The 11,178-nt window shown below is 45.6% G+C and overlaps 2 protein-coding genes across 2 annotated transcripts; one reads left to right on the top strand and one right to left on the bottom strand.

Annotated features, from left to right (window-relative positions):
• Positions 1-292: 292 nt before the first annotated feature.
• On the bottom strand, positions 293-1,537 carry LOC137838268 (uncharacterized). The gene has a single exon (XM_068647521.1). The coding sequence runs from the start codon at positions 1,535-1,537 to the stop codon at positions 293-295; it is 1,245 nt and encodes a 414-aa protein (XP_068503622.1).
• Positions 1,538-9,571: 8,034 nt separating this feature from the next.
• LOC137838262 (uncharacterized) lies at positions 9,572-10,543 on the top strand. Its single transcript, XM_068647515.1, has one exon. It carries the CDS (start codon positions 9,572-9,574, stop codon positions 10,541-10,543), a length of 972 nt encoding a protein of 323 aa, XP_068503616.1.
• Positions 10,544-11,178: the final 635 nt, after the last annotated feature.

The raw sequence follows: 11,178 nt of genomic DNA, 5'->3' as shown, positions 1-11,178 counted from the left end.
GGGTTGGCGCGTGACCTTTCCCGGGCATACAAGGCCATCCAACGAAGTGAAAGAAATAGGCGGAACACAAATAAAATAATCAAAGCGCGCGAAGGTAAAGAATGATAGTAAGAACGCACAGGCAGGATTCTATATCGCGAAGGCGCAAAAGCAATCATACGAACACCCAGTTTTGTAACAAGAGTACGGATAGTTCAAAGAATTACAAGTTTTAACAGAGAAAATCAAAAACGAAGGTAAACTATAAAGCAGTTAAGCTTGAAGCTGAAGGTGGCGGGTGAGAGACAGCGGTTCAGTCATCCAAGTCCATGGGCAAGACCTTGCCGTCGACGACATGGTGTGTGGGATCGCAGTTCGAAATATTGATGCCCGTGTTCTCGCAGGACGCCTGGGTCAGAGCCTCTTGGAAACCCTCCTCAAACGCCCCCGCCATCTCCCCAGTCAGTTCTTGGACCTCCCCCTCTAGTTCGGTAATCCTGGAATCCTTGGATGTCAATTGCTTCTCCAGGAATTCCTTCTCCACCCGGAGCTTGTTAGCCTCGGCTTGTAGAAGGCTCAAAGCTTCAACCTTAGCAGTCAAGGCGTCCTCTCTTTCACCTAGCTTCTGCCTCCAAGCAGCATCCAACTCATCAAGTTTTCTCTGCTGCACCTCGGATGTAAGAGCCGCCTCCTGGAGGCCAATGTTTTGGATTTGATAGGAGGTGAGCTGGGCTAGTTGAGCGGCATGCGCCTGTTCCAGTTCTCGCGTGTACGCCTCAGCTCCCTCCCTGCCCTCATGGGCCAGTTTTAGCAGAGATTGGGAAGCATCCTCCTTGAGTCCCCAATTTTGCTTCTCCTCCTTCAACGCCACCACCTCTTGTCTCAGCTTGCGAAGAACCTCCCTCCCTTTTATAGCATTTCGAGCCTGAGTGCGCCACTTGATTGCCACCGCCAGGAAGGCCCCCATATAGTAAGGCATGCCTCCCCCTTTTTGAGGATCAGTCGGCGTCATTCCTTTGGTGAAGCCCTGCGTCAACTCCCTATGAATGGAGCGAGGAATCCGAGGTTTGCGCGAAGTCGAGCCAGGGACTGATACAGGAGGGGCGGAGCCCGACGCTTCAGCTGCGTCACGATGCGGCAACCGTGAAGGTGGGGGAACCGAGTCAATCCTTTCCTCTCGCTCCTCATGGGCTGGCGGAGGCGGCGGTGAGGTGGCACTGGGAGGATCGTCCCTGAGAGAGTTCCCATCGCCGGGGGGCGCGGCGGGTGAGGAAATGAGACCCGTAGCCCTCCTCTTATGGGAAACCAGGGCAGAACCCGAGTCTTCGCTGTCGGAATCTACTATCAACACCCTTTTCCCTTTGTTAGGACGCGCCGAGGCAGGGGTTGACGCCATGGCTAATGGAACCACAGCAATGGGAGGAGGAGAGGCAGATGGTGGAGGGATCGGCATGGAAGCAACGGTGGGCACGTCGGAGGCGACGACGTCCCCACCTTCCTTGGTAGATTTTGCCTTCTTCAAAAATTTGGCAAGAGCCAGCCGCCTCAAGGAAGTCATCACTGAACCTGCAACAACGAAAAATAGTAGAGTAAAGGTTGGTTCAGATGAAGCAAAAGGGAAATTCTATGGCCAAACACACGCAGATAACCACAACAACTAATGTATCATAAACAATCAAGGGCAGATACCAAAGTAGGTAGAAAGCCCATGGGCGTTGAATTCGTTCGCGATGAGTTTCGCGGTATCGAAGACTACCCCCAGTCCCGCCAAGGCTTTGCACACATCCCGGTCGAAGGGGGTAAGCTCATCCAAAGCCAGGGCCTTCATGGTTATGGGCTTATCCGTCCAGTATAGGGGAAAGCCCTCTAGGATGGTAGGATCGCGCTTGGTCGCACGTACCTTGAAGAATTTCCTCTTCCATCCTTTGAACGAATTTTGGAAGAGCGTAAGAATGATGCGCCCGGCGATGCCAGAAAAGCTCATCCATAGACTCTTCCCCTGTTTCTTTACCTCGAAAAAGTGAAGAAAAACGTCTACAGAAGAGGGAACACCTAGATAGCCGCAGAGAATTTGGAACCCCCTCACGAAAGCCCAACTGTTGGGGTGGAGCTGGGCGGGAGCAGTGTTTATCTCTGTAAGCATCTCTTTTTCGAAAGAAGTGAGGGGCAGACGCAGGCCCACCCTCTTGAGCACCATTTGATAGAGGAAGAAGAAGGGGCTTCCCCCAGTATCCCGTGAGTCCGCACAAACGGGCATCCCAGGTCGCACCCGACATACCAGGACTTGGGAGTCGTGATTTTTGTGAAAGACGTTGAAATTAAAAGCGCAGGGTCCCCCCTGTTAGCCTCCACGTCCTCAACAGAGTTTAGGAGGGAACATTCGTCCAGAAGTTCGTCGGGAGCCCAGTCGTATTCGCCCTTATAATAAGACTTAGGGAGCGGGGGAGGCGCGGCGGTCTTAGTTTTTGCCATCAATGCCAAAGCTGAAGATCCAAAGAAAAAGAAAGGGTTCAGAGAAAAGGGGTTGGGAGAAGAAAAGGGAAAAAATGGAAGGACCCTACGAGCGCCCTACCCACACGAGAGCGAAGGGGAACGAGAGGAACAAAGAAGCATACAAACGATATCCAAAGAAATGCGATAATATGGACAGTCCCAGGCAGTTCATACAGTGAGGAGAATCATCAAGGAGGGAAAAAACCGTACCTTTGGGGGCTGAAGGGCGTGGAGAGCGGAAGCACGAATGAACAGGGGTCGCGAGAGAAGGGATTCAGAGAAGATGAACAGTGAGAAAGGGCAGTGAAAGTGGATGTAACAGTAGTGGCAAGCGCAGGGTTTGGGTAACTTAAACGTTACGAGAAGCGCGAGGGACAACAAATGATAACCGTGTGATGATGCCACGTGTTGCAAGATTAAGCGCTCAAGGGGAGCGCAAGAGGTTCTTAAAGATGACCGCACGATGAGCCACGTGGCACGCGGTTAAGCGCAGCCTCAAAGGACATTATTTTTCCCATTTCAGGGGATGTCCAATCAGCCATTAAGAATACCCCTGTGGTTCAGAAAGTGTCACGTCAGTAATTCGAAGAATTGCTGAGTCAGCGGAGAATGACACGTCATCAGGAGGGCACGTGGACGGCGTGGGCGAGGCTTTAGTCTTTGCGCTGAAGACAAGTCTTCGGCTTAAGACTGGGGGGCTTGTGTACCGTCCTATATCCGGGCGTTGACTAAGTCAAGGTCAAAGTCAACGGCTGCAGAGTCAAAGTCAACACAAGGCGTCGCCTAGGTGGAGAGACGCCAAGTGCCAGCATCGCCAAGAGGAAGCGTCGCCAAGGCAAGGCGTCGCCAAGGCAAGGCGTCGCCCAGGTGAAGGTGTCGCCCAACCAGGGCGTCGCCAGAGCAAACAGGGCATGAAGCAAGGCAATCACAGTGTGGTTCCCCGATACCAATGGGTAGGAAAGACCATGGAGGGAGCGACACCGTGGGAAGGCCCCGGGACCCGATAGCCCGGGAACGCGATAAAGAGAAGGAAGAGGTGGCTTCAAGGCCATAGTGATAGCATCAGGGTAGGGCAGCCTGACTCGTGAAGTACCCCTGCCGCCCCAGAGACGCCTTCGGGACAGATACGACCCAAGAGGAAGGTCACGCCCAGGGTAATCGGGCGCAGGGTACGAGAGGAAGGCAGATACGCCCTCAGAGTAAGTGACTAGATGATTGGGGGGCATGAGTTGGTACCCAAAAAGTCACCCCTAGCGCAGTAGCACTCCCAGCAGGAGGACTCACACGTGGAAACGTCCCCAGGTGGGCAGAAGCGCCCCCAGATGGGGTCACGGCGTCGTGAGGCCCTCCACGTGTACAACAGCCATGTCAGAATGAAAACACCCCTTGGTCAGGTGCCAGGTAATTAAAGTCATTCAATACAGTTTCCGTTTCGAGCGTTCAGGCACTATGATGGCTCCCAAGCGTTTCAACGTCTTAAATGCGCTACGTTTTCTAATTAAACGCTTTAATGAGTGCGTTACGTTTGTGATTAAAAGCGCTTTAAGGCGCTTTAAATGCTTGGGAGGTTTAAATAGCGCGGGGAATGTTGGAAACGGGGTTCGAACTTTTGGCAAACTTACCAGAGAACTCTCTAGTTGCTTGCTCATGCTTAAGGTTACGTACAAGGGACTGGGGAAGATTTTTGCCTGAGGGAGAAAAGACACACACATATACCCAGTTATTTTTTACCACCTTCAGAGTGCCATACGCGGTGCTCAGAGACGTAGGTGAACAGTTTCGGTGTTTCTTGCTGGCTGACTTGAGCGTCGGAGTGCAAACGGCCGCTAGGGCGCCTCTTTGTCCTCTTTTTTGCAGGAATCCACAGGTAACCAGTGGGAAGGAGTCCCTAGCTGACGGTTGAGGTCACGCACGAAGACGTCCCGGTCAACCGGACGGAACAGTTTCAATCAATTAATAGGCTAGGATTGTAAAAGAACAAGTTGCAAACATTTAGTTAAGTAATACGCTAGTTTTTAATAGTTAAGATACTGTTAAACTATTATTATACGGAATATTCACTTTCTTATAGTTTCCAAGTTTATAAAACCTTAGATTGTAAATGAAAGAAGTATTAAACATATCAAAACACAATTTTAACACATGAAATTGTTTTTCAAAGATATCATAAGTGTTTCAATCAATTAATAGACCTTTGATTGTAAAAGAAGTTTTCAACATATCAAAACACAATTTTAACACATGAAATTATTTTTCAAAGATATTCATAAGTGTTTCAATCAATTAATGGGCTAAGATTGTAAAAGAAGTATTAAACATATCAAAACACAATTTTAACACATGAAATTGGTTTTCAAAGATATCATAAGTGTTTTCAATCAATTAATAGCGAAAAGAACAAGTTGCAAAGATTTAGTTAAGTAATACGCTTGTTTTCAATGGTTAAGATACTCTTAAACTATTTTTATACAGAACATTCACTTTCTTATAGTTTCTTAGGTTATAAAACCTTAGATTGTAAATGAAAGAAGTATTAAACATATCAAAACACAATTTTAACACATGAAATTGTTTTTCAAAGATATCATAAGTGTTTCAATCAATTAATAGACCTTAGACTGCAAAAGAAATATTAAACATAACCAAATACAATTTGAACACATGAAACGGTTTTTCAAAGGTATCATAAGTGTTTGAATCAATTAATAGACCTTAGCTTGTAAAAAATATATTAAACATATGAAAACACAATTTTAACACATGAAATTGTTTTTGAAAGATATTCATAATTGTTTCAATCAATTAATAGGCTAGGATTGTAAAAGAAATATTAAACATATCAAACCACAATTTTAACACATGAAATTGGTTTTCAAATATATCATAAGTGTTTTCAATCAATTAATAGCTGTACCGCCCTGGTAGTCGGAAGTGATGACGTGGCATCAAGCTACAGTATAGGCGTGTTGACAAGGCGCCAGGTTGGCAGAAGGGAAGGAAGTCGGGGGGCTCGTGAAGTCGCCAGTTATTAAGTTGGCGTGTTCCGATCTCCAGCATACCAGAATCGGCGATCACCGGGTTAGAGATGAAGTCGCCAGATGTAGACTCAGGCGACCTAGTGATTGGAGATCGTCAGAGCAAGCACATCGCCAGAGATGAAGGTGGTGCAGATTATGAAGGCGGCCGGCGAGACCACAGGGAAGGTGTATGAAGGCACCCTAACTCGCCAGTTCCAGTAGAGATCGCACTCCCAAGTTAGCTATGTATTGGGCAGCACCTTGCATAAATAACTTAGCCAAAGAGAGAGTTAGGAGCAGCGCCCAAGTCAAGGAGGCTCCAGATGATGGCACGTGTACAGTTGGATGCGAGCCACGTGTCCAAGTCTGTAACTGCCAGGAGAGAGAAAGTAACCAGGTATATAAGAGTTCTCAACGAACTTTCTGAGGTACGCACGTTCAGATTATACTCTTTATGCTTGCGGGTTATAGAGCTTACTGTGAGAGAGAATTTTCACGGTTCTTGTTCTCTTAGTATTTGGTGATTCGGTCACTGACTTGGGCGTTGGAGTGCGATCGGCCGCAGCGACGCCGCTCTGTCTCTTTGCAGATTCTTGAGGTGGATCTCGAAGAGGAACGGAGGTTTGAAGCGGTGCGCACGTCGATCCTTTGACGAGGCAGTTTCCAGCGTTCCGGTCAACAGGCAGGATCAATAGCGAAAAGAACAAGTTGCAAACATTTAGTTAAGTAATACGCTTGTTTTCAATAGTTAAGATACTTTTACATTATTATTATACAGAACATTCACTTTCTTATAGTTTCCTAGGTTATAAAACCAAGATTGTAAATGAAAGAAGTATTAAACATATCAAAACACAATTTTAACACATGAAATTGTTTTTCAAAGATATCATAAGTGTTTCAATCAATTAATAGACCTTAGATTGTAAAAGAAGTATTAAACATATCAAAATACAATTTGAACACATGAAACGGTTTTTCAAAAGTATCATAAGTGTTTGAATCAATTAATAGACCTTAGCTTGTAAAAAATATATTAAACATATGAAAACACAATTTTAACACAAGAAATTGTTTTTGAAAGATATTCATAATTGTTTCAATCAATTAATAGGCTAGGATTGTAAAAGAAATATTAAACATATCAAAACACAATTTTAACACATGAAATTAGTTTTCAAATATATCATAAGTGTTTTCAATCAATTAATAGCGAAAAGAACAAGTTGCAAACATTTAGTTAAGTAATACGTTTGTTTTCAATAGTTAAGATACTTTTACATTATTATTATATAGAACATTCACTTTCTTATAGTTTCCTAGGTTATAAAACCTTAGATTGTAAATGAAAGAAGTATTAAACATATCAAAACACAATTTTAACACATGAAATTGTTTTTCAAAGATATCATAAGTGTTTCAATCAATTAATAGACCTTAGATTGCAAAAGAAGTATTAAAAATAACCAAATACAATTTGAACACATGAAACGGTTTTTCAAAAGTATCATAAGTGTTTGAATCAATTAATAGACCTTAGCTTGTAAAAAATATATTAAACATATGAAAACACAATTTTAACACAAGAAATTGTTTTTGAAAGATATTCATAATTGTTTCAATCAATTAATAGGCTAGGATTGTAAAAGAAATATTAAACATATCAAAACACAATTTTAACACATGAAATTGGTTTTCAAATATATCATAAGTGTTTTCAATCAATTAATAGCGAAAAGAACAAGTTGCAAACATTTAGTTAAGTAATACGTTTGTTTTCAATAGTTAAGATACTTTTACATTATTATTATATAGAACATTCACTTTCTTATAGTTTCCTAGGTTATAAAACCTTAGATTGTAAATGAAAGAAGTATTAAACATATCAAAACACAATTTTAACACATGAAATTGTTTTTCAAAGATATCATAAGTGTTTCAATCAATTAATAGACCTTAGATTGTAAAAGAAGTATTAAACATATCAAAATACAATTTGAACACATGAAATGGTTTTTCAAAGGTATCATAAGTGTTTGAATCAATTTATAGACCTTAGATTGTAAAAAGTATATTAAACATATGAAAACACAATTTTAACACAAAAAATTGTTTTTGAAAGATATTCATAATTGTTTCAATCAATTAATAGACCTTTGATTGTAAAAGAAGTTTTAAACATAGCAAAACACAATTTTAACACATGAAATTATTTTTTAAAGATATTCATAAGTGTTTCAATCAATTAATAGGCTAAGATTGTAAAAGAAATATTAAACATATCAAAACACAATTTTATCACATGAAATTGTTTTTCAAAGATATCATAGGTGTTTTCAACCAATTAATAGCAAAAAGAACAAGTTGCAAACATTTATGTACCGTCCCGCCCCCGGGCGTTGACCAAAGTCAAAGTCAACGTCGGGGCCAAAGTCAACATGTTGTGAGACCATGCGAAGGGGCAAAGAAAGGAAGTCAATAGAATAATTACACAAGGCGTCGCCAGGACAAGGCATCGCCAAAGAAAGGCGTCGCCTTAACATGGCGTCGCCGAGATAAGGCATCACCTAGGCAAGGTGCCGCCAAGATACGGCGTCGCCAAACAAGCCACCGGTAGTGTCGCTCCCCGATACCCATGGGTAGGAAAGACCATGGAGGGAGTGACGCCATGGAGGCTTCGGGCCCGCCAAGATCAGAAACAATGATAAAGTGAAGAGAAAGGTGGCTTCAAGGCCACAGTACTAGCGCCAGTGGAGAGTAATCTGACTCGCGAAGTGCCCATGTCACCCCAGAGAGGCCATTGGGATAGATACGACTCATGAGAGGGTCACGCCAAGGGGTAACTAGCTGCAGGGTACGAGAGGAAGGTAGATACGCTCTCAGAGCGAGTGACTAGAGGTTTGGGGGCATGTGTTGGCACCCAAAAAGTCACCCCTTGCGCCAGATGCACTCCAAGGAAGGAGGACTCACACAACGAAATACCCCTGAGTTGGGTCACGGTGCTGTGAGGCCCTCCACGTGTAATAACAGCCAAGTCAGAACAACAACATCCATTTGTCAGGTATAAGGTAATTAAAGCTATTTAAAGGTAATTAAATTTTACGTTTCGAGCATTTTAAGGTATTTTAAATGCTTCAGGCGGTTTAAACGTCTTAAAGGCGTTGAACGTTTATAATTAAATGCGCTTTAAGACGCTTTAAATGCTAGAGGCATTTAAATAGAACCTTGGATGTTGGAAACGGGGTTCGAACTTTTGGCAAATTTTCCCAGAATACACTCTAGTTGCTTGCTCGAGTCTTGAGGCTACGCACAAGGGACTAGAGAAAGGTGGTTTGCCAGAAGGAGAAAATATACACAATACACAGTTCCTTTTTACCACCTTCAGAGTACCATCCACGGTGCTCCGATACGGAGGTGCAGAGTTTTGGTGTTTCTTGCTAGCTGACTTGAGCGTCGGAGTGCAAACGGCCCCTAGGGCGCGCATTTGTCCTTCTTTGCAGGTATTTACAGATTGCCAGAGGGAAGGTGTCCCTAGCTGACGGGCAAGGTTGCGCACAAAGACGTACCCAGGTCAACCGGCCGGAACATTTGGCGCCCACCGTGGGGCCGATTTAAAACATCAGTCCCATCACAAGTTTCAGGCAATTTATCAGAGCTACCATAGCGACTGGGGAAGTTCAGAGGAAAACATTGAAGGATGAGGGCCACGAGACAAGGTTCCGCACGCGCAGCAAGTGAGGAAATGTCCATGCAGCAGGTCATGGACATGATGCGGGGGCTGCAAGATGAAATGGCGGAATCAAGGGCGGAGCAAGAGCGTATGCAGGCGGATCTCGCGGCTTCCCACGTGAGAAACGATGAGTTCCATCGTATCAATGAAGAGTTGCACCGTGGTTTGGGCGATAACCAAGGGCAACGTGACCAAGATGAGACTGAGCTTCTCACCCCACCAAGGGAGTTTTCCACACCCTTCTCGCAGGAGATTCTGGAAGCAGTGATCCCCAACACGTTCGCGGGACCCAAGGTGATCTTCACAAGGGATGGAGGATCCTGAGGCACACCTCACTGCATTCCACGCGCAGATGGTGCTAGTAGGAGGCTCCGATGCCGTGAGGTGCAAGCTCTTTATGAGCACCTTGACAGGGATGGCCATGGATTGGTTCATCAGCCTTCCAAACGGCCATATCACCTCCTTCCAGCAGCTGTCGTGGTTGTTTAGGGAGCAATACTTAGCGAACAGGGCCCTGCCGCCAGTTTCATATGACCTGTTTGATGTGAAACAATATCAAGGAGAGACCTTGAAGGAGTACATCAACCGTTTTGGGGCCCAAGTAGTAAAGGTTGGTACTACGGAAGAGCCCATGATCGTGTACGCATTCAGAAAGGGCGTGTGTCCCAGACCTTTTTGCGAATCCATCATTCGCAATTGCCCCAGGACCTTCGCTGAAATAAGGCGTCGCGCGGTGGAGCATATCACCTCTAAGGGAGAGGTGTGTGAGAAGCGCACCAACGTCGTACCCTCACGCCCGAGAGCGCAGACGCGGGCTCAACCCGTCAGGGTCAACGAGACCACGACGGGGAGGAAGAAGCCAGAAGGGAGACGCCCCTATGAGGCAAGAAAACCCCAGCCCAGGGGTCCAGCAGGAGGAAATCGCCCGGCAAGGGAAAGGGCCAGGCCAGCGAGGTACGACTTTGTAGTGGAATTGAAGGACCTAATTGCCGTACCCAATATAGCTGAAAGGTTGAGGCGATCGGCGAAGACTGATAAGGTGCTAGGGCCTCGCAAGGACTCTTGGTGCGAGTTCCATGAAGCTTTCGGTCATCATATCAACAACTGCCTGTCGCTGGGATACCAGCTAGATGAGTTGGTGAGAAGCGGGTTTTTGAAGGATTACATCGCAGAGCCCGCCACGACCGTGACCCTGGAATCACTAGTGGAAGAACAAGCGCACGAGATGCCTGTCCTTGGCGAAGTCCACACCATTGCTGGTGGCTTTTCCGGGGGAGGACCCACTGCCTCCCAACGGAAGAAATATGCGAGGGGGGTCAATTAAATTGAAGAAAGAATCTCAGGTAACCTGTGGGAGTCAGACCTCGTGTTCACGAGGGCGGATCTACAGGATGTTGTGCCGCACGACAATGACCCTGTGGTCATTTCGGTTGTCAAGGCCGGCAGAAAGGTGCACAGGGTTCTAGTTGACCAAGGAAGCTCCGCAGATGTTATGTTCTGGTCAACATTCAACAAGTTGCGGTTGTCTCCTGACCTTTTGAGACCCTACACAGGGTGCTTATATGGGTTCGCTGACAACCAGGTGGAAGTACGAGGCTACCTGGAATTGAGGACGACATTCTCGGATGGAGCGGCCTCACGTACCGAAAACATTAGGTACTTAGTCGTAAATGCCAACTCAGCCTACAACATCTTGTTGGGAAGACCGGCGTTGAACAGGCTGAACGCAGTAGCCTCCACGCGCCACATGAAGATGAAGCTGCCGGATCTCAGCGGCATAGTGATCGTCATCAAGTCAGATCAAGAAGAAGCGCGGAAATGTTATGAGAATAGTCTGAAAACGAAGAGGGGCGTGTTCATGGTGTTCGAGCGTCCGCCAAGTGCAGACACGGCGATGGAGGTAGAACCCTTGAACGAGGCGACGCCAACGGAGTCGACGCCTGGCGAAGCCACACCCGT

Source organism: Phaseolus vulgaris, chromosome 11, assembly GCF_000499845.2.
Source record: "Phaseolus vulgaris cultivar G19833 chromosome 11, P. vulgaris v2.0, whole genome shotgun sequence".
NCBI lineage: Eukaryota > Viridiplantae > Streptophyta > Magnoliopsida > Fabales > Fabaceae > Phaseolus > Phaseolus vulgaris.
Note: the sequence above shows the minus strand (reverse complement) of the source record. Positions and strands in the feature narration are given on the sequence as shown.

Bases quoted from the DNA above. Each gene is read 5' to 3' on its own strand.
- LOC137838262 (XM_068647515.1), top strand. From the start codon at position 9,572: ATGGTGCTAGTAGGAGGCTCCGATGCCGTGAGGTGCAAGCTCTTTATG.
- LOC137838268 (XM_068647521.1), bottom strand. From the start codon at position 1,537: ATGACTTCCTTGAGGCGGCTGGCTCTTGCCAAATTTTTGAAGAAGGCA.